The sequence below is a fragment of the Cucumis melo genome, chromosome 6, assembly GCF_025177605.1.
Source record: "Cucumis melo cultivar AY chromosome 6, USDA_Cmelo_AY_1.0, whole genome shotgun sequence".
NCBI lineage: Eukaryota > Viridiplantae > Streptophyta > Magnoliopsida > Cucurbitales > Cucurbitaceae > Cucumis > Cucumis melo.
This window is the reverse complement of record NC_066862.1, coordinates 25,577,329-25,601,110: the sequence shown is the minus strand read 5'-3', so window position 1 is coordinate 25,601,110 and position 23,782 is coordinate 25,577,329. Positions and strand designations below refer to the sequence as shown.

At 36.4% G+C, this 23,782-nt stretch overlaps 2 protein-coding genes across 6 annotated transcripts in view; both read left to right on the top strand.

Annotated features, from left to right (window-relative positions):
- LOC103491686 (protein root UVB sensitive 1, chloroplastic) overlaps positions 1 to 14,115 on the top strand; it is a 44,512-nt gene extending 30,397 nt beyond the window's left edge. For 3 of the 5 annotated variants that reach the window (XM_051086936.1, XM_008451734.3, XM_017045359.2), the window contains 2 exons: positions 5,611 to 5,790; positions 13,562 to 14,115. In XM_051086936.1, coding sequence (XP_050942893.1) covers positions 5,611 to 5,790; positions 13,562 to 13,831 — 450 coding nt within the window. In that variant the 3' untranslated portion in view covers positions 13,832 to 14,115. Of the gene's footprint in view, positions 1 to 5,610; positions 5,791 to 11,760; positions 12,748 to 13,561 lie in introns of those variants that run through there. The other 2 variants (XM_051086934.1, XM_051086935.1) reach the window with 2 other exon arrangements.
- Positions 14,116 to 20,376: 6,261 nt separating this feature from the next.
- On the top strand, positions 20,377 to 21,063 carry LOC103491855 (uncharacterized). Its single transcript, XM_008451973.1, has 2 exons — positions 20,377 to 20,559; positions 20,641 to 21,063. The coding sequence occupies exons 1-2, from the start codon at positions 20,377 to 20,379 to the stop codon at positions 21,061 to 21,063; spliced, it is 606 nt and encodes a 201-aa protein (XP_008450195.1).
- Positions 21,064 to 23,782: the final 2,719 nt, after the last annotated feature.

The window sequence follows — 23,782 nt, the reverse complement described above, 5'->3', positions numbered from 1 at the left end:
ATGTAACGTTCTCATAATGGGATTGATAACCTGGAATTTTAATACCGAATGAAGTGGCAGAGTGGTAGAGAGTTAAAAAGCAGAAGGGTTGGGTTCTAAAGTTTGACATTGGAAAAGCTTTCGACTTGGTTAATAAATGAATGGTGATTGACTTGGTTATTTGGGACATTTTTAGAAGAAATGAAATTTAAGTGCTTTGACACAATAGAATCAAGGAATGTCAGGGCTGCATTCCTAATATAAAATTTTCTATTTTCATCCACTTCCTCCTTGAGATAGAGTTCTTGCTTCATACTATGGAAAAAGGAAAGGGTAAGTTCTCTCTCCCTTTCTCTCTTCCCTCTCGCCTCTTCTCTCTCCCCTTCTCCTGTCTCCCTTCAACATCATCGCTGGTCTATTACCTTCTCCGGTAGACACTGCTATACGTCAATTCGTACTTTGGCGATACCTTAGCAACCATTCTTCACAAATATGGAAGTAAAAAGCTGCAAAATCGACAACTTTTTTTCTCCATCTGGCATGAAGATGAAGCTTTTCACATAGAAGATGTTGAAGCTAATATTATTATGTCAATATCAATCTTTCAACTTCGGTGGTTCATTGAAATGGTGAAAGAATTAAATAAGAATTCTGAAGAAGATTATTTCTATAAGAAAAAAAAGTTGAGAGTGGAAGCGTCAAAACTTCCAAACTTAGAACCAAAAGTGGGTGGGTTTTGAGATGCAATGCATGGCTTCATATGGGAGAGAGATTATTTATTCATATCCCCATCGGTGAAGATAAATAGGGGTGGGAAATGTTTGGAAAAATTTTGGGAGACTTCAAGGACAACCATGAATACAAAATCTGGTTCTCTTTCCTAATCATCATGTCCAACACAATTATGAAGCAGCCAAACAGAAGTATGAAGGGAAGCTATGCGGGGATAGCAAAATCAAAAGAGACATCCAAGAACTCTTTCTTCGATACCACAAAACAGAGTACAAGCAAATATTGGGCGATTAAGAATTCGGTAGTCTTCAAAGTAGATTTTGATAATCTTTGGGTTGTTTCAAAATTTTTTGAATTTGATAGTTGGGTAAAAATTAATGACACATTAGAACTCTTTTTCGACTCAAAATTTATCATCAATCCATTATTTGCAGACAATGCTTTGATTGAATTGGAACGTGGTCCTTTGCAGGAGTTCATTGAAAATCTAGGCAAAGGGAAATATTTTGGTGCCTTTCATTTAAAGTTTGAAAATTGGAACAATCTCATCCATGGAAGACCATTATATTCGAAAGGCTATGGAGGGCAGATTACAATAAAAAAAAATCTACCATTTGATTATTGGTATAATAAAACTTTTGAAGTGATTGGAGCTCATTTTGGAGGTTTAGAAAATATTGTGGCTGAAACTATCAACTTCATTAATGTATCAGAGGCCAAAATTCAAGTGAAGGAGAATCTGTGTTCATTCCAGCAACCATTGAGATATCTGATGAAAGAAGAGGAAACTTTTTTTTTGAATTTTGGGGATATTTCTGTATCCAATCCACCCAACAAAGTACAAGGTGATTTGTTTACTTAGATTTCTCTAATCCTTTAGATATTGTCAGATTAAACCAAGTTATGAAGGATGAAGGTATTGAGGAACATTCATATGGCTCCAATTTTGACTTTCTCCTTCCTTCGAACTCCATTCCAAGCATGCAAAGGAACCCTTTTAAGTTGTCTAAAAGACTGTTCAAACATCATCATCAGAGGCCATCAACAACTCACAGGAATTGCAAACCAACTTCGGATTTTGGGAAATCTTCTCTGCAACCTCCGGCAAATGGCAATTCCGTTAGAAAATGGATGGCAGAAGACAAACGAAAGTTAGAGAAATCCAAGATCATTCTAAATCAGAACCACCAATCAGGAGAGGCTTAGTTTTCCCGCCAAAGGAGACTGCTTTTAGTTTTATTCCATTTGAAAAGTCGCTTGAAGGAGTTCAGCAGTCACGTATTTGCAGTATTAAAGATGATAATAATGTTGTCTATGAATAAGAGTGCCAACAAGACATTAAAGACTGCTTTTAGTTTTATTCCATTTGAAAAGTTGCTTGAAGGAGTTCAGCAGTCATGTATTTGCAGCATTAAAGATGATAATAATGTTGTCTATGAATAAGAGTGCCAACCAGACATTAATCACCATGAAGGCCAATAATAATGTTCAGACTGAAGTTGCATTCACTCTGCTGGAAAACGAAGCAATGTTATTAAAGAAGAGAGAAAGGAGTGCAGAAGACAGCACTGATATTTATTCAGTGGGTCTCAGGCACTTGCCAACGACTCCTATTTTTGAAAATATGCTATGCGAAAAGACAAAAAGGGGAAGCAAAAGTCACCCAACTTTAAAGAAAAATAAAAACAGTTGTGTCTTTCCTATAGATAACGATGCCAGGCCACCATTATTAAATCCAATCTCTCCGCATGGATCATCAAAAGTTGACATCCTTGCTTCTTCTCCAATTACTGTGTTACCAAGCAAGTTAGTTAACAAAGAAGAAAGACTTTCTCCCTCCTCGTCAGCTCGGTTTAACAAGCTCCAGAAGTTCTTGAAGCATTTTATAAGGAAAAAGACATCCTTCAACAATGTTTGGACTGCTCTTTTCAATTCTAAGTCTTTTGGAGCTTGTTCATTCAAGGATCAAGAGAAGCATTTCCAGGGTCAGCAATCATTTAGGTCTTCGTTCATTGATGTTAATCCGGATCTCCTGGAATTTTGCAGCTCTCTAGTCCAAGCTTCTGGTTGCAATACCAGGTTAGTCAACCCTCAATCTAAGCTTCATTCTTTCTTTTTCTCCGAATTCAAACCAGCCAGCTCAAATGTGTCCTTTATGCGAGGTGCATTGAACTCAGCAAGAGTGCAAGTAAAATACAAGCAAGGAGCAATATGGGAATGCTAATCCCGGAGGAAGCTGGCAGTCTCGATGCTCAAGGAACTCAAGACTCAGATGTTGAATAAGTTTCAAGCCCTTTGAGTTTTATAAACTTTATCTCCAGCCATTAAATTAGTCTTGAATGTGGTAGTGCATTGAAAGTCCTTTTGTGGAATACAAGTGAGCTAGGTGTTAATAAATAGTTAGGAAGCAGATAAAAGGATTACCTTGGTTTTGGTTTTGCTACAAGTAACAAAAGTAAACAGCAAGTATCCAAGCCTATTCCGTATTGCCCTTAATCAAAAAGGGTCATTTGCCGACCAATGGGACAGCCAAACCAGTCCTTGGTCTCTATATTTCAGAAGATTATTGAAAGATGAGGATGTCCCTGATTCGCAAGCCTTGTTGAGTTCATTAGAAGGAATCATGATAAATACCTCCCTAAATAGAAGAATTTGGTCTCTTGAATCAGCTGGTACCTACTGCTGCAAATTTTCAATCCTTGTTAGCGCTTTTGGTGACAACATCAGGAGCAACGTGCTGTAAATTTTGACGGGTCCAGCCTTGAAGAAAAATACTTTACTCTTATGGTATAACGCGGTCAAGGCCTTACTAGTAGAGTTATGGTTCGAAAGCAATCAGTGTGTATTCCATGACAAGGTTTCAAGTTGGAATGATCATTTTGAGTTTGCTCGATTAAATGAATCGTCATGATGCTCCTTATCCAAGGGTTTCTAGGATTACTCCTTGCAATAGATTCAATTGAACTAGCAGGCTTTCATTTTCTAAGTATCATAAAGAGTATTGTAGTATTTTGTTTTCTACATTCTGCTTTTAACTTTCAAGTGCTAGACTTTTGTATCTTTTCAGCTTGATATGGGCCTGAGTTTTTTGATGTAACTTGCTCAGCAAGTTATGGTTATGGACATGATGAAGGCACTAGGGGTCAACCTAGTTGAGATGTCCCGGTGCGCCTACTGATCCAAAGGTTCTTTGCTATTTGTATATTTCTCATGTACTTGGAGTTTTGTCTCTTTATTATTTTACCTATCTAATAAAGAGTTCTGTATCTTTCCAAATAAAATAAAACGAGATAAATGAATTGGATTTGAAAATTCCTTAAAATATAGACCTTTATTGACTTGATTATGGGCTTCTAATGAATCGAAACCCCCAAATTAAGGAAATAATTGCATTTAACAACATTTCTTAGTTCAAATGTCGTTGGCATAAATCCACACAAATTCCTCTTAACTTGATTTCTTATCTTTCAACAGTTGATGAGATTGAGAGTCTCCATCGCAATGCTTTCTAGCCCTCCCAAGTAAGCTCCAATGACTTGAAAAATATCTCTCCTCCAAAGATCTAAAGGGTGATTTTTCATAGTAATCACCCTCCATATCCTTTAATGACCGTTTATTCCATTTCTCAAATAGCAAATAGTACTTTCCACAGTCAAACCATTTTCCTGGAGTGACGATCAAGTCTAAACTGCAAACAATGGATTAATGATAATTTTAACTTGAAAAAAGCTTTCCAAGAATTCAGCTATTTCGTTCCAATCATCAAAGGAAAAAAAGTCTGGATAGAACCCATAAGTTGCTAAAATCTTTCTTATGAACGTCCCTGCCTTTTCTGACCCAGTAATTCTGCGTCCTCTGTTTACTGGTGAGAAAAACAGGGGATATTAGTTGGTTATTTTCCACTAGAATCAGCTCTGTTTTGTTGTTCTAGAAACAGGGTAGACCTCTTTGCCGTGGTTTCTCACCTTTTTCGTATAGCTTGAGCCTGGCTAATAGGTGTGCGAGTCTATGTTTGTTGTCAGAGTAATGGAGGAATGCCAGTCCAAGTAGTCTTGTTTCATAAGGGAGCTTTTTAGCATTTTTAAAACTGCTTGCCAGCCTTGCTTGTTTTCCCTTGAGAAAATACGAATGGAGGAATGGTAACCAGAAGTTGGTCGAACGACACACCTTAAAACCCAACCCGAATGTGCCTGAAAATTCATCAAACTCATGTCTCCCCTTTTATCCTCACCATTCTAAGAAAGAATCTGTTTTCTAAACCCTGAATCAGGTCGTTGATGGACTCAATGAACCATTTTAACTGTGGCTTTGTGACCTTGAGTATTTTGTTGAAATCTACGTACTCGATGTTGAATAATCCATTTTCGAACCAGATGCAGTTGTAGGAATTAATCACTTTGCTGCTTACCACTTCCATTTGGCCCTCCAAGTTGACTGCTCTATTGGACAGCGAAGTTGCCGGCGAGAAGGAATGGCCGGGGGGGGGGGGGGGGAGATGAAGGGGTCAGGGGAGGAGAGAGAAGAGAGAGAACAAACCTTTGACCCCGTAGGCCTTCACCACTTGAGTCAAATCAAATGTTCAGTCTATTTTCAATTGGAGAGTTTTTATCTTCCTAGATCTTTTTTTTTTTTGAAAGGAAATACATTTTCATTGATTAATAATCTCAAACATTACATGGAAAAATACAGAAAGAAATACAGTCAATGACCAAAATAAAGGACTAAGCTATAAATCAACTGGACTTAATGCTGGATAGATCCTCTAGCTGTTTGTATATCAATCTGACTAACTTTTTTTTTCCCTTTTAATATCAACTGGACTTTATGTTAGGAAGATTTCTAGCCGGTTCATATTTCAATTCAATTAACTGACTCGATAATAATTTTATTTTTGATAAGGAGCCAAAATTGGGCTTACTATCTGCTGAAGCAAAGGAATCAGCAGCTAATATTGACCAGCGACTGCAATTGGGTTCGAAGCTCAGTGATGTGGCCACCTGTGAGGCGGATGTTCTTGAACTCTTAAGTCTGTTTAATAAAGAAAATTATATTCTATCAGAGCACAGGGGAAAATATTGTGTAAGTTAAATCTAACCCATTTCATTTTAGACCTGAATAATACTTTTCTTTGGGAAAGGCACAGAGTTGATGGAATTATTTTTCCTGCTTAATTAAATTTGCATTTTGGTTAAATTTTGTTTCTTCTGATTCATTTATTTAACTGTATTTCCACTGTGCGTATTGTTTTGGATTATGCAGCATTCTTCTCAGTCCAATAAGTACTTAATATGAAGCTTTACACCCTTGTTCCCCATGGATTATTAGTCTACTTTGGTTTTAGAGAATATTGCAAAAATCATCTATAAAGTATGGTGGTAGTTGCAAACTGCAAAATGACGGGCTAGTAAAAAAACCTCTATACACCCCCTTTTCTATTCACCCTCTTTAACCATGTTTTGATATAAGGCCTCGGAACTCCTGTCACAAAAAGGAAGCACAAGAGCACACACAAGTAGTAGGGGGAATATATCTATTGAATTCTAGCACGCATAAAAACCAATAACCTTAGCCTAATAGGAGGGCTTTACACAGTGAACTATTGTTCATCCACAGAAAACACACATAAACCAAGATAACTGGCCTAGCACAAAACACCCAAATATATACCAACATTTCCTAACATAGGATCACGAAAACTACCCTTTTGTTGGGGTGAAAACCCCTTCCTACTCCTCGTATATACTTGCTTAATAGGAGGCCTTGCAATACTCCCATGGAGAAGAGTTACCTTGTCTTCAAGGTATAAATCAAGCAACTGGGCCTTAAGGACAACATACGATTCCCAAATTTGGATGGGAAGGATTGGACTCACGACAATCAGGGGGACAGGGTGGCCATGGTGGAGGATGTGGTGAGGTATCCAGCTATCACCAAGGACACTACAACAACAGGTCACACAACCATCCACCTCCAAAGCACCAAGCGCACATTGCTTCTTCTTCATCATTAATGGAAAACTTCCTTCGCAAGTACATGCTGAAGAATGATGCTCTTTTGAAGAGTCAAGTTGCTACCATCTGCAGTCTGAGTTACAGATGGGGCAGATTGTCGTGACATCTCCGGAAGACCAAGGGGGTTCCTCCCTAATAGTACTATAACGCCAAACCAGGTGGGGGATGAGGAAAGAATCAGTGTCAATCTGTAACACTAAGAAGCTCAAGGAACTTATCCATCCGCGAACTAGACCAAGAATATTCCATCTACTTCTACGCCCAATATCACGAATGACCATTCACAGAGTACTAACATGTTAGGATTCTAACAATATAAATCAAAAGAAATCCTAACCAATAGGCGAAAACTGAGAAGATACTTTGTTATTTATATATATTTCAGCCAAAATGAGTCAAGATGGAATAAAGAAGATAGAAAACGACAAAACTTACCTAGCACCTTTACATGGGGCTTGGAAAATACCTCAAAAGCCTATAGCAACTTTCCACAGAAAATGATAGAAAAAACCTAGGTACCCTATCCCATAAGGATGTATTTATAGCTCTCCCTCTCTTTCCTTCCCGTGGGCCCCACTAGGCACGATCTCCTGTTGTATCATTACCTCATCATTGGTTTCCTGTGTATTTACCTTTCTACCCTTTCTATACATGTAAACAATAGGAGGCCTTATATAACACCCCACGGTTCCAAGTTCATCTTTTCCTCGAGGTGAAAAGTAGGGAATTGTTGGTTCACTAGATACACTGATTCTTAGGTGGTCTCACTTTTTGGTAATTCCTTCCATTTGATCAGCCATTCGTTTGCTCTCAGTTCCTTACTCTAGCGAGTCCCCAAAAGTGTTTCCGACCATAGCTGTAACTCAAATTCTTCTGTCATAATAGGATGTTGGTGTTATACATCTTGCTATTTTCCCAGTTTTAACTTCGATTGAGATATATGGAACACATTATGTATGACAACCACTGGTGGTAGCTGTAATCTTTAAGCCACTTCTCCAATTTCTTCTATTATTTTTTGGGTCCATAATATTTATGGACAAATTTTGCACACCTCTTCCTGGCCAATGAGCACTGCGTATACGCTCTAAGCTTCAAATACACCTCTTTCCCACTTTAAACTTGAGTTCTCTCCTCTTTAGATTAGCTATTTTCTTCATTCGGTTCTGAGCAACACATAGGTTTTCCTTTAAAGCTAAGTCCCTTTCTTTCAATAGTGATTCTACTTCCTTGTTGGGGTCTTTCTATCTCCATAGAATAATGGAGGAGGTGGTGGTCTCCCATATACTGTCTGGAATGGGCTGGTCTTCGTGGAGGCATGAAAGGTAGTATTATACCATAGCTCCACCCAAGGCAGAAACTTATCTCATTTGTTCGGCTGCTCATTACAAAAACATCTAAAAGCACCTATTCACTCTCTCGATTTGTCCATCTGTTTGAGGATGAAAAGCAGCACTTTTTTTCAGTATAGTGCTCGTGGTTGCAAACAGCTCCTTCCAGAAGTTACTGAGGAAGATCTTATCTCTATCTGTAATTATAGACTTTGTATGCCATGCTTCCTCACAATCTTATCAATAAAAGTTGCAGCCACTTGTTTAGCGGAAAAAGGGTGTTTCGTAGCAATAAAATGGGCGTATTTGCTCAGTCTATCAACCACCACTACAATGACATTAACTCCCCCTGCCATAGGTAGCCCCTCAATAAAATCCATAGACTAATCTTCCAATATTCGATCAGGGATAGGGATGGGCTGTAATAATTTGGCTCCCTTAGTCGCTTCATATTTGTTTCGCTGACATGTGTCACACTGCTCCACGTATTTCTTTACATCAGCTTTCATTCCCTTTCAATGCAACTCTCCACTCTCATTCTCTTGTAGGTTCTCAAAAACTTGGAATGAACCCCTAGGATTAAGTCATGGAAGGTATGTAGTAAATTAGGGATGAGTGTGGAGTTCTTTGATAGCACCAACCTTCCTTTATTGAGGAGCCTTCCATTCTCCTATTGATATTTATTCTCTTCTTTTGGATTTTTCTTCAAATCTTCAATACGTTTCTAGAGCTCAACATCGTCTTCCACTTCTTTCGGTACCACTTCTAAATCCACAATTCCAGGGGTGGACATAGTATTAATTTTCGGGGATGGCTCTATTCTAGAGAGAGCATTGGTTGCCTTATTTTGTAACCTAGGTTGGTAAAGTATCTTAAAATCGTATTCAAGAAGCTTTGTCTACCATTTTTGAAACTATGGTTGGAGTTCTCTCTCTTCTAGTAAGAACTTCAAAGCTTTTTGGTCAGAAATTATATTGAACTTCCTTCCTAAGAGATAATGTCTCCATTTCTAAACAGAAAGGACAACGGCCATTAGTTCTCTCTCATATATAGATTTAGCTTGAGCTCTTGGGGACCGATTCTGACCAAAAAACACAATAGGATGAGCATTTTGGGATAACACGACTCCTAAACTAATTCCAGATGCATCAGTTTCTATAATGAATGGAAGAGACCAGCCGGGTAGGGTCAGGATAGGGATGGTGGTCATTGCTAGTTTTACTCTCTCAAAGGCTTCCGTAGCTTTTTCACTCCATTTGAAGGAATTCTTCTATAAAAGTTTGGTTAAGGGAGCTGCAATCTCTCTATTCCCTCTCACAAACTACGGTAATAACCAGTCAATCCGAAGAAGCTTCTCGGTCATGGCTGAGGCCAATTTACCATACTTATATAATTTTCTCCTTATCTACTTCTACCCCTTTCTTTGAAATTTGGTGGTCCAAGTATTGTATTTTCGAGTGTGCTATCACACATTTCTTTCTATTAGCAAAAAGTTGGTTATCCCTCGTTACAGCAAAGACCATCCCAAGATGTTTTTCATGCTCCGTTACATCAACATTATAGACTAATATATCATCAAAGAAAACTAATACATAGCGCGTTTTAGGAATGGTTTAAATACTTGGTTCATGAGTGATTGAAAAGTGGTAGGTGCATTAGTGAGGCCAAATGGCATTACCAGGAATTCATAGTGACCCACGTGAGTTTGGAAGGCTGTCTTTTTGATATCTTCCTCTCTCATCCTGATTTGATGATACCCCGATTTTAAGTCCAACCTTGAGAAAACCATTGCTCCATGAAGCTCATCAACAACTCTTCAATAATTGGGATTGGAAATTTGTCCGAGATTGTAACTTGATTCAACTTTCTGTAATCCACGCAAAATCTCCATCCTCCATCCTTTTTTTGAACTAACAGCACAGGGCTTGAGTATGGGCTGTGGCTAGGTCGAATCATCCTGCTTGTAGCATTTCGGTCACTAATTCCTCAATTTCCTCTTTTTGCACATGACCATATTCGTAGGATTGTACGTTGATAGGCTTTTGTCCAAGTAGAGTCATGATATGATGATCTACTCCTCTCTTGGGAGGTAACCCCTTGGGTGTCTCAAATATATCTGCATACTGTCTCAATAGGAATCTGATCATAGGTAGATCCTCCTCTGTGTTCCTTTTCAAAGTGATCCTCATCTTCAATATTAAAGTTCTGTAGCTCTAAAAGAAACGCTTGATCTTAACTTTCCCAGGTCGTCTCTATGGTCTTCGAAGAGCATTCTGCTTTAATGAGGGAAGGGTCTCCCTTTGAGTAATCTATTTCTCCTATCCAAAATGTCATGGTTAAGGATGGCCAGTGTACCCTCATTGTTCCAGTAGTTTCTAACCACTGCATACTCAAAATTACAAGGCTAAATTTCAAGGCTAAATTTTGGTCAGTCACCAACTGTGCTTCCTTCATACAAGCTTCCAGTGTTTGTGGACGTCTGCTAACTACCTCCACTTGAAGACACGGTTCTAAACCTGTCACATGTGAGGACACTCTCTACATTATGTGGTAATGGGGTTGAATAGTTGACGAATTTTTCCACTTAAAGACACGGTTCTAAACCTGTCACAAATGCATCCCTAAGGACACTCTCTACATTGTGTGGTAATGGGGCTGAATAGTTGACGAATTTTGTAACGTAGTCGTTGTAGGATCCATCTTGTTGAATTCAGATTAGTCTAGCACCCGAGCTTTTTTGTTCAGTGCACGGAAAAACTCAAACATCCTTCCGTTTAGGTTTTCCCATGTTTCAACTTTGTTCCGGCTATGGCTCCATCTATACCAGTCCACCTCATCTTGCCCAAAACTGACCACTGCCACCTTCACCTTCTTTGCATTAGGGAGTTTATTAATTTCAAAGAAATGTTCAGCTTTATACACCTACAATTCTGGATTTTCTCCAAAAAACATGGGCATTTTTAACTTTTTATACTTGCTCCTATCACCTGCAGGGGTATTCATCTTAGTTTCTACATTCGACTCCTCCGATTTCCCTTTTAGTTTCATGGCTGATGCATTTGAGGTACTTGATTCTTCCCTTCTTTTATAGCTAGTATTCTCCCTCATCTCATCTGCCATTCGATCCATTGTTTTCTTGAGTTCCAGCATCGTTTCCTTCAGCCCTAAGATCTCCTTTTCCATTCCTTCAACCCTTTCCTCCATCTGTCTTTGTGCCATTAAACGCGTAATAACTCCCATATTTTTATGGGCTCTGATACCAATTGTTAGGATTCTAACAATATAAATCAAAAGAAATCCTAACCAATAGGAGAAAACAGAGATGCTACTTTGTTATTTATATATATTTCGGCAAAATGATGATAACAAGTAGTCGAGATGAAATAAAGAAGATAGAAAAAAATAAAACTTAGCTAGCACCTTTACATTGGGGATCGAAAAATACCTCAAAAGCCTACAGCAGCTTTTCATAGAAAATGATGGAAAGAACCTAGCTACCCTATCCCATAGAAGATGTATTTATAGCTCTCCCTCTCTTTCCTCCTTGTAGGCCCCATTAGGCACGATCTCCTGTTGTATCATTCCCTCATCATTGGTTTCCTGGGTAACCTTCCTACCCTTCATTTTATACGTATGAACAACAGGAGGGCTTACATAACACTTCTCCTATTGTTATTTCTTCAACTAATGATCTTTCTTCCTTGCATAATGACATACAGAAAAACAAGGAAGTGGAGACTACCAAGCGAGATCCAGAACGTAGAGAGACGTCCAATCAGGCGTCATCATCTAATCTGTTGCCTCTCTTTTAACCTAGCATAGCCCCTACCGCCACATCACTTGCTTCACACTTCAGTTTGAAGCGTTGCGACCAATCGGGTGTAATGAAGGATAGGCTCTGAGGTCAAGTTCGAAACATCTGGTTGCATTTACCATCAAATATATAGGGTTGGTTGGCGCTTAACAGGTTGCTCAATGGCTTAGCGCTAGAAGGAACCTCTCATGAATCTTTTGTAAAAGCTGGCATGTTCCAAAAATCTTCATAGCAGTTTTCTCACCACATCAACCTTCGTAGAATCTACTTCTAAGCCTACCTTGGAGAGCTTGTGCCCTAGCACAATCCCCTCGATTACCATGAAATGACATTTTTCCCAGTTGTGTACTAGGCATATCTCCTCGCATCACTTCAACACCTTTTCCAAGCTGTTCAGACATTCGATATATGAGTTTCCAAAGATTGAGAAGCCACCCATAAAAATTTCTATTGATCACTCCAGAAAGTCTAAGAATATTGATGCACCTCTGAAATGTCCTTGGCAACTAACACAACTCAAAAGGCATGCAACAAAAAACAAGCGTGTCGTAAGGACAAGTAAATGTGGTTTTGTGCTGATCTTCCAGTGCAATAGTTATCTGGTTATACCCATAATAGTCATTCAGAAAACAATAATACTTGTTGTCTGCAAGTCGGTCCAGCATTTGATCAATAAAAGACAAGAGAAAGTGGTCCTTCTTTATTGCCACTTTCTGCTTGTGTTAATCCATATAAATCCATCATCTCGTCACTGTTCTTGTTGGGATTAATTCACTACCCATCGTTGCGGTCTTTAATTGATTATTTGTTGGCGGGTTGGGTAGCTTAGATGTGATTTGTTTCTTCCATTATATGCATTTGAGGCTTTTTTTTTAATCTTTTTCTTTTCATTTTTTTTCTAATTTTATTTGAAATCTTAACATAAAATTTACAAGTTAAAGATAGAGCTATTCAACTAATCAATGGGGAATTTGTTTCATAATTTCCTTGATTTCAAGATTCAATTGAATTAAATAATAATAACAAATAACAAAAAATTAATAATCTTCCAATTCTGTGTAGTAAGAATTCTTTGAACAACTGAAATTTTCTATTTGCAAGTGCCCAAACTAATGGTGAAAAGAAGATTTTGTCTCATGAAGTCAATTTGCTAGATTAGTCAACATAGTGGTGGGTGGTTTGACAAACCAAAAACAAAGTTCGTTGAAAGATCATCTTAAATAGAATTATTTGATGACTTAGACTTTGTAGTTTATAAACATATGTAATTCCATTAAATCTTATCAATTATTTCTTAAGGGCTAAATTATTGCATATTAAAGTGAATTGCCACAAAATATGAAGTATGTGACAAAATCGTTACAAATCAAAGTTCAAAGATTAAAGGGTTGTTTCCATCGGAGTTCATTGACCTCAAAAGGTTATGTTAAGCCAGAATATTATCACCCAAAAAAAAAAAAAAACTAGTTCATGCAGAGTTATTAAACAATCCATGCCCTCCCTCTTGTGTTAATTATCAAATCTTTCAATAGATCCAAATCCCCAAATAAAAGGTAGAGGAATTATCTTCATTTCATTTGAATGAAACACATCTAAGGTTAGAAAATCATTTTATTTGAAGTGACCAAGTTTTATTTGCTAAAGTATTACCATTTAAACTCAAATCATGCTGGCAATGTTATTTTATTGTGCAGGTAATGCTTAAAGAAAGTGCTTCACCTGTAGACATGCTGAAGGCGGTGTTTCATGTCAATTATTTGCATTGGTTAGAGAGAAACGCAGGAATAACAGCAAGAAGTGCTTCTAATGACTGCAGACCAGGAGGAAGGCTACAAATGTCTTTGGAGTATGTGGAGAGGGAATTCAAGCATGTCAAATATGATGGAGAATTGGCTGGTTGGTTGACTGATGGCCTAATTGCAAGGCCCTTAACTACTAGGATTTGTGAATGTCATGTAACTTAGGGACTGAATTACTATACTACAAATTAAAATACAAAGCTAGCCAGGACATTTCTACTAACACTGGATTTTTGAGAGATGGATATGAAATTCATCATTTTAAAAAATGAGAACAATCAAAATATTTCAGTAATAGTAGTTAGGAGATTATTAGTCATTAATCTGTTAGTAAAATTGTTACTATTTCAACTGTTTATTTCTTCTTCTCACACATTTATATGTATTGATTGGGCATTATCCCAACAAAGTGAGTCATTTTTAGTTATTTTTCTTCTAATATGGTATCAGATGTTGAGCTTTCTACCAAACTAATTGTCTTTAACCTTTTGACTTTAACTGCAAAAATTGCCATGACTACTGATAACCTTCGGCTTGAAGCTCTAGTTCCTCTGGTTCCTCCCATGAATTCTTCAGAGGCAGGAAAATGTTCATAATTCCTTTAGAGACTTCTTAACATTTAATGGATCAAAGTCAATGATAACTTAATCCTTATTATCTACATCACAACGATAACACAAGTTTGGTGTTAGTCACTGAGTCATTAATTGAGGAGAACTATGTTTCTGAGAGTCGTTTGATGGTGATTGGACTATCTATAAAAAATAATGCTTTTATTGATGGAACTTTTTCTTGTATGAGTGATGACCTTCCTTCATGGATCAAGAATAACATTGTCATATCTAGGATCTTGAACTTAGTTTCCAAGCCTATTTCAGCTAGTATTTTCTTTGTTGATTCGGCAAGAAGCATTTGGTTGAATCTCAAAGAATGTTTTCAACAAAAGAATACTCAAAGAATCTTCCAATTGAAGAGGTCTGTGTACTTGTGGAAGTTACCAATGTGGAGGAAATCGACAAATTGTTGAGTTTCTTCAAGTAGAATACCTCGTGTGTTTTATCGTGGGACTCGATGAATCTTTTGTTCAAGCTTGTGTTAAGTTACTTCTAAATGAAGTCAATTCCTTATGTCAGCCGAACATTTTCTCTTTTTCTTTAAGAACAATAGTGAACAATAGGATCATTCTCCAGTCTCACCAGTTGTTTCGCTTGTTGTCACTTCAAATTCTTCTAAATAATAATTTCTCAAACAAGAAAACGGAAAGAACAACCAGTTTGCACTTATTGCAACATTCTCAAACACACAGGTAGTAGATGCTACAAGATCCATGGCTTTTCACTTGGTTACAAGTCCAAACAACAGTGTTTCAACAACAATAATCTGAATGCATCTACTAATAATGTGAACCCAACAACAATTTAGAGCAATGAGACCTCTTCACCTTATCCAACTCTTGCTCCAAATGTGAACAGCATCACGAATCCAATAGAAGCATTATTGCAATGCCAAAGTCTTCTCAAGCGGTTACAATCTCAGTCTGTTGCATCTTCGAGTCGATCCACTTCCCACATAGTAGGTTTGAATCTTCCTTCTTCTTATTGAATAATTGACTCAAGTGCTTCCATGCATAAACGTTGTTATAAAAATCATTTTGTCGATTAGTCTGCCGAATAAGCTGACTTATGAAGTCAAAAGCATTTGTACCGTGAGACTATCTGAAACACTTGAACTGAAAAATGTTCTTTTTATATGCCTGATTTTTCAATCAATTAGTTGTCTGTGAGTGCTCTTACAAGGGATTTACCCATTATTGTTTAATTTTCTACTGATTTTTGCATCATTCAGAACAAGTGTGCTTTGCAGAGGATTGACAGTGCTAAAATTCTCTAAGGATTATACATTCTTGAATTACAAAGTGTTGCTTTTACAAGTCTGTCAGTATGTGCAATTGCTGATAGTAAAGCTTCTCTATGGCATCAATGGCTAGGCCATCTTTCCACTGAAATTCTTCACCAAGTGTTTTACATTTGAAGTCTTTGATAGATAACAAACTATCTCACAGTATTGTTTGCCCATTGGAAAAACAAAGAAAATTGTCATTTCCTTCCAACAATCATTCATCTCCAAATGCTTTTGATCTAATCCAGATGATGCTACACGTTACATCTAGGTGTTCATGTTTAGACCTATATCCATCATACCTCAGTTTTTCAAACTAGTTGAAACTCAATATCGCAAAGTAATCAAACAAATAAGGCTCATAAAGCACCGAAACTAAAGTCCACTTCTTAAGCAAAAGGTGTAATACATTAGTTTTCATGTGTCAATTGCTCAACAAAACTCTGTGGTAGAAAGGAAACATAAACATTATATTATATACTGCTCGTACACTTTATTTTTAATCCAAAATTCCACTAAATTTTTGGCGAGAATGTTACTAAATGTTTGTTTATTTCATAAATAGAACTCCATCCAAGCTTTTATTATGGAAGTCTCCTTTGCAAATGCTGAATAAGGTTGTTCTTGACTATAACACATTAAGCCTTTGGCTCTTTATGTTATCCCTTCACATTGCCTCACAATCGTACCAAGTTTCAACCCATAGCAGGTATCATTAGTGTTTGTGTTAGATACCTAGATTAGTATAGGATAGGGGTATAACGGTAATTAGCTAGGTGGTAGTTAGATGGTTATAAATAGGAAGTTGGGGAGTGAAGAGAGGGTATGAGATTTTTGTTAGAATTGTTTAAGCCATCGTAACTTCTTGAGAGAGAGAAGTACATTGGAGAGTGTATAGAGAAGAATTGAGAATTCCTCAATTCTATATTGTAACCCATTCATCAATCAATAAAGAGAGAAATTCAGTACAAGAAGATAGTGTTCCACCAAATTAGTATTCGATCATCAAACTTGGGAAAATAGAGGAAATGGCGAAGAAGATCGAAGAAACTTTGAGGTCTTTGACAGAGGAGATTGATCGGTTTAGGGTTCAAATTGAGAAAAACCAACCGCTGATGTTGAAGTACATTGAAATGATGCTGAAGAAAAAAAGAGAAACAAAAGATTTGCTAATGAAATTTGTGGAAGATATGGTACTTGAGAATTCTACAACAAAGAGAGCAATAGAAGGTTCATTCAGTTGAACAAAGACGAGTGAGAATATGGTAGAGTAAGTTGAAGCTTCGATACTTGAAATAATTAAGGAATCAAAGACGAGCAAGAAGATTATCGAGCATCAAGTTGAGAAATAACAACAGGTACCGTGCATCAAAAGCTTGGCGAAGGAAAAAATGCAATGAATGAAGGAAGCACAACATCGACAAGTCGAAGGGGGAAATACAACAGCAAAAGAAACTAGGGACGAAGAACAAAGAAAGAAGATAGGAATTGAAGAAGATATGAGTGATCGAAACAAATTCAAGAAGGTACAGTTACAGAGGTTTAGCGGTAAGAAGTTCGATTCATTTATTTTTTGGACCGAACAGAATTTCCAAAAATATAATTGATCGATTATGATAGAGTAATCCTTGCTGTAATCAGATTCGATGGAACCACATTAGATTGGTCTCAGTCGAAGGATGAACACTATGCATTCAAGAATTGGTTGAGATTAAAATAGAGGTTGTTACTTCCTTTCCAATCAGTGAGGGAAGAACTTAACCGTGGGCGATTTTTAGCAAACAAATCGAAAATCATGGAAGATCGGCGAGAATTACCGACGAGACCTGAAACGAAGATCCAAGTGAAGAAAAAGTTGCTGTTTGAAGACGTCGAAAGTGACTAGTTTCGATTGAAAAAGAAGATGGCAGCAGTTGTGTGGATGAGAAGGAGGAAGAAAACGCCGAAAAATGGTGGTTGTCCGAAAAGGTGATACGAAAAGCGGAAGAGTTGCGTAGAGAAGAAGATGTTGTCGTGATGCTGATGACGTGGCAGAAAGGGATAGAAAAGGAGGTTAGAGGAAAGAAAACTAAACCTTAAAATCTGTTGAAATGGGCTGCAACTTATCTTAGATAATACAATAGAGACCCAACATTAAGTAGGTGGAGTGACATTTGACAAAACAAATTGATTAGGGGAATCCGTGGAAATGACAAATATAAGAATGGAAATTAGAAAAATAGCAAACTGTTATTTTTTTTTTATTTATGGCAAAACTAACTGTCTGAAATAGTTTTCCACTTTTTTAGTTCGAAATTGCCTCTCAATGGAGAACTGTTCAGATTCAAATACAATATATCTAAGGAGATCGAAAAATCAAATAAAATATCACATATCCGATTACAGTGTATTTCCGAACACACCCACTTATGATAATTATTAACCAAATCAAAAAATTATTATATTCTTTCAAAGATCCCTAAACATATTCAATTGGTTTCAATATCTCATAATTATTCCGATTTTTACCTTCAATAATTATATATTCAAACTTTAGCTATTAACGCAATGAATACATCCTAAAATTTTAATGCAATGAATACTTCCTAAAACAATGATAAAGATGATGCAATAATTAACTATTAACAAAAACATTCCTAACCATTCCCTAAAATTATGGCAAATATAATTCAAATTCAAATTCCAACCATTCCCTAAAATTATGGCAAATATAATGGAAATATTTATGTTTAGAATCAAATCCTAACCCTCCCTAAAATTATGCCAAATAAAATGTGATCTATCTTTAATTTTGTCAACCAACCAAAATTATGGAAAACGAAAATAGAAGATTCACCGGAAGACAATCAACCGGAACGTTCATGGCCATTAAAACGTAAATTTCAACGAAGAACGGAGCAAAGGATATTCTTTTTGAAATTTTAACATCTTTATTGTCTAAATTACTTTAGAAAAATAACTAATCTTGCCTTCCTAACATTATATTCATAAGATTATGCTATATACATTTTATTTCCTTGCCCTAGTCTACCATATTTTTGTAATATCTGACCAGTACATCAAATTAAAACGTGATCGCTACAAATGAAACAGATACCCGTATAATATATGAAACAATAATTTAATTTAATATTCATCCTTCCTATATACAATCTACCAGTGAAGACTGTATTCGATAAACGTGTTCCCTTTGAATTTTTTCTATGGCTTTACAACGAGTGAAAGCCGTATTTGATGGTAGATGGATTGAGTCATGTTGATATATTGACTATCGCCTCCTTGATGTATATGTTCCAGTTTCATCGTCGTTTCAAGAATTTGTAAATTGTATCCAATGTAGACTTTTTCCAAATTCAGAAGTTTCTGTCTCAAGGTTGACCATTTACTGGAAAGATTGCAACAATTTGAACCTCATTCGGATTGTTAATGATAAGGATGTGTCTTCGATTATGTTAGTCATATCGAAATTCCCCGACAATGATCTACTTGTTGTCGTTGACACTGTACCTGTTACTGATATTGGAAATACCCCATATTTGAGTAGTGTTTTACCTAGAACCGAAGACTCGCATAGCGAAAATGTAATCATTGACCTTAATGCATTTGAATCATCACATACTGGTATATCCATTAGAGTTGGATCAATGTTTAGGCAAAAATCAATTTTGAAGAAAACTATTTATATGCTCGCTTTGAATAGTAGCTTTGAATTAGTTACTGTTAGGTCCAATCGTACATCATTCGATATTAGATGTAAAGATCCATCTTGGCCTTGGTATCTATGTGCTTCGGTATTAAAAAAAAGTGATATTTGGATAATTCGTTAATTCACGGATGCACATAAGTGTTCTGTTGACGTCGTGAAGAATGACCACAAACAAGCAACATCCTGGATTGTATCTGAGTGTACGAAATTAATATTTAATATGAATGACAAGGCTTCATGTCGTCCTTCGGATGTTATAAATTATATGAAGATTCACTACGGAGTGAACGTAAGCTATGATAAAGCTTGGAAAGGACGTAAAATTGCTTTGAATTCCATTAGGGGTACTCCGGAGGACTCGTATGCCATGCTATCTGCTTTTTCAGATGCATTGATTTGAAGCAACCCAGGTATAAAAATCACAAATACTTGTATTTTAACAAATACCACACGATCAATCTAGAAATACAATGTAATTCTAAACTACTTTATTTGACTGTTTTTAGGTACATATACGGCTGAAGAAGCAGATGATGAAGGTCGGTTTAAATTCTATTTCATGGCACTAGCTACTTCAATTGATGCATGGAACTACTGCGTACCAGTTATTTCTGTTGATGGTGCAGCCATGAAGAACAAATATATTTATACCCTCATCTTTGCTTGTACTATTGATGAAAATTCTCAAATTGTGCCACTAGCTTTTGCATTCGTTGATTCAGAGAATGATTTGTTATGGGCATGGTTTTTCGAAACCTTAGGGTCGTTTTTGGGGAACATAATGAAATGTTAATTATGTCTGATGCTCACAAAAGTATAGAAAATGGGTTTAATGTCGTTTTTGAAATAGCTGAACATGGATTATGTGCATTCCATTTGTTGAAGAACTTGAAAAAGAACCATAAATCACTTCCCATGGAGGACTCATTCAATAAATGTGCCAAAACTTATACACCATTGGAATTTGAGTACTACATGAGGCAACTCGATCAACTATCTCCATCTATGAGGCATGAGTTGGAAGCAGTGAGAAGACACAGGTGGGCTAGGGCATTTTTTGAGGAGAAAAAGATACCAGGTTATTACAACCAACATCTCTGAAAGTATGAACTCTACCTTGAAAGAACAACGAGAATTGCCTGTAATTGGACTTCTAGAATCAATTCGTAGTTTGGTTCAAAAATGGTTCTACGAACGTCGTACCAAATGGAGTTTCCAATGCACAAAACTTTCAATATATGCAGAAGATATGATTCGAGAATCTTTAAGGGAGAGTCGCTCAATGAATGTAAGTTATTTAATATTCAATAAATGCAATAAATGTGTGTTCACTTGTTTGTAAATGATATTTGTTGTACTGTTTTGACAGATATATCCTGTAGACCAACATGAATTTGAAGTCCACCATCGTAATGAACAATTTGTCGTCAACATTTTAAATCGGACATGTTCATGTTGCCAATGGGACCTTGATTTGATCCCTTGTTCACATGCATGTATAGCATTGTCCACAAGGAATCTTAATCTTCATTTGTACACCGATAAGTTCTACTATGTCTCAAATTTGATAAACCTGTACAAGAAGGGAACGCGTCCTATTGGTAGTGTAAACCAAATTAGGAATACGCACCAAGGTGGCAATGATGGAATACTTCCACTGCAGGTTAAACGTCTAGCTGGAAGACCAAAAAAGAAGAGGTTTACTTCATTTTTAGAGAAGAAAGCCACCGTTCGTTGCAACAGGTGTGGTAAAAAAGGTCACAATTGCAGGTCTTGTAAAGAACCCATTTAGTAATTGCCATATTTAATAATTTAAAGTTCTAATTAGTTTATATTTCCTTTCTAATTGTCTATATTCAAAGTTGTATTTTGTTATCAAGTGGGTTGAATGATTCGTTCAAATAAGATTGGTCTTTTGTTCATTTAAATACAAAGTATTTCTTAGGTATGTTGACTAAATACATTACATTGTATTGATCTGTTTTAGATTCAACTATAATTATGTTCAAAATCCAATGTATTTCAACTTACTTAATAATTATCAAATAAGCATGAATTGATAAGTTTTGTAAAATGAATATATCAATTTTGCCTAACAAAAAAGCATAAAATGAATATATGAAGCTTGACTTAGATGCAGATCAAACGATGGCCATTCTGAGGATGAATTCTCTTTATCTTTCCTTGGTGGAACTACTTTTCCTCTTAAAGCATCTATCCATATTCCCGTTGAAACTGGTGTAACCTCTCTATACTCTTTAGCATTTGATCTTTTCATTCCCAATCCTTCCTTTGTGTTGTTTAGCTAAAAAAAAAAAGAAAGTCAACGAATAGGACAACAAGTTATAAATTACGTATAAATTAGATCATATACTTACATGTTTTAGAATACCCCTCGCTGCTGGTATATTTTCCTTCATATTTGAAAGCCTATCATTACTTGGCATTTTCCCTATAATCTACAAGTTATTGGCAAACAAGACTCTATATTAAGTATGTTATTACCATTTTCGAAATGTTGAACCGAGATTCATACTAGATATGTTATCACCTTGGCCATCTGAGGTGTATCTTTAATTTTGTCAAATGCTGGTTGCACATTTTTCAACATTCTTGGGGTTGAATTCAATGAACATTGACCTTGTGCATTCTTTAATATTTCTCAGGTATTAGTTAAAGATACCATTCATAAACAACAATTCACATCTTTCTAAGGAATAGGTAGTCAAACCACACTTACAACCATTCACATCCTTATAGGCCACATTTCATATACACTCTAATTGTTATTTGAATTGCTTAAATATAATAGCCATACATTCATTCAATATTATACCTGTCCATTTATTAACTGATATTCATAATGTTAAATGTCTCATAGCAACCCATTCAATGATATTCATAATGATAAATGATATTCAATGGTATCTATAATGATAATTACCCAGAATAACACTGTAATCAACATATACTATGTAATTACCATCATTCGTTACAAAAAATAGTGGCAACTTGTAGATAACCCAAAAAAACTTTCATGTCATCGATTGCCACACACTTAAACTAATAGTCAGCTTACTACCACAGCTAAAGGTACAAATTCAATGTAGTTTATATTATAGTCATTAAACTAATAGTCATTTAGTATAATAAACATACACAAATCCACAACTTTACCGTTCTTCTCCTGTGTTCTTTTTTCTTGATCTCATCATATATAACACTTTCATCGATTGACCGTATCAACCTGTTTATCTCCTCATTTGTTTCCTCCGTGGCCTATTACAAATATGTACATATATTAGTCTATAATATGTATTATACACATCTTCAACAATTGGATTTTTTTCTTTACCTTATACAGCGAAGAATCTTTATCTCTGGCTGTTGGTGGTGTCTCTGATTTTGTCACTTTAGATTGACCACCATCTTGTCCTCTTGAACTTTCTACTCGACTTTCATCCACAAGCCCTTTTCCATCTTTGTCTTCATCGTCATCCGTTTTTCCAAGCACTGTTCGATCGCTTGAATCCAAGTTCAAATCTTCAACATCATCTTCTTCTTGGTCCTCCTCCACCTTGTCAAGGTGCTCTTCAAATGCCCTTGCTCCCTGCGCAACAAATACAAACCATATACACTGTATTTGTTAAGATTCTGTTACATGCACACAGATTATTCAAGTCTACACAACATGCTTACCATAAATTCATGGGTGTATTGACCACCTGAAGAACTACATTGTTGCCTCCTTATTGTTCTATTATTCCATTCATCTTCTGCCCTAGTTCTTCAAACCAATTATTCATTTTCAGCTCTACACATTTAAGAAACTCAAGAATACCTTCCACACTTGTCTCCATCCTCTGTTGGCTATTCTCAATCTTCTCTACCATTTTCATCAGGACATTAATCTCACTTGTAGAGGGCATGCCTCTATTCAGCGAAACATGGACTATGTGGTCAGAATTCTTGGTCTTTCGAAGCTCATCTTCTGCTTCTTTGAGTATGTCTTTTTCTATCTCGATGAATGGTGCAAAGTATGGCATTCCCACTTCAGTTGGGGTTGCGAGCATAGGAGACACTTCAAGCTGTTTCAAAAAAGAACAAAATACTCTATAAACAAAACTATTAGGAATATATAAACTACTACAAATTACGAGATTTACATACCATTGGCGAATCGAACACTTTCTGTTTTAAGTCCTTCCATTTGGGTTGTGTGTCAGCTGCCCAATTTATAATCCTAGGGACTTCATTGGAAATCCTTGTTGCAAAAAAGTTGGTCGGAGTACTTAATGTTGGGATTACCTCGTAAGCCCAAGCAAGAATGGGAAAAATAAACCCCCCATCGAAATACCCATTTGCCACTTGCTACAAATGACCTTATTCATGAAGTCCACTAAGAGTTCAAAAGCAACTTTACCCCACAGGTACCCATCAAATACTTTATCATCATCTACCATAATGATATGATCCCAATCTACACTTTGACATTCTTGCTTAGGGATAAA

What these genes read in the sequence shown, in the direction of transcription:
- LOC103491855 (XM_008451973.1), top strand. Translation starts at nt 20,377, where the DNA reads ATGAACTCTACCTTGAAAGAACAACGAGAATTGCCTGTAATTGGACTT. An exon ending in GGGAGAGTCGCTCAATGAAT is followed by an intron (nt 20,560 to 20,640) that starts GTAAGTTATTTA and finishes CTGTTTTGACAG; the next exon opens with ATATATCCTGTAGACCAACA.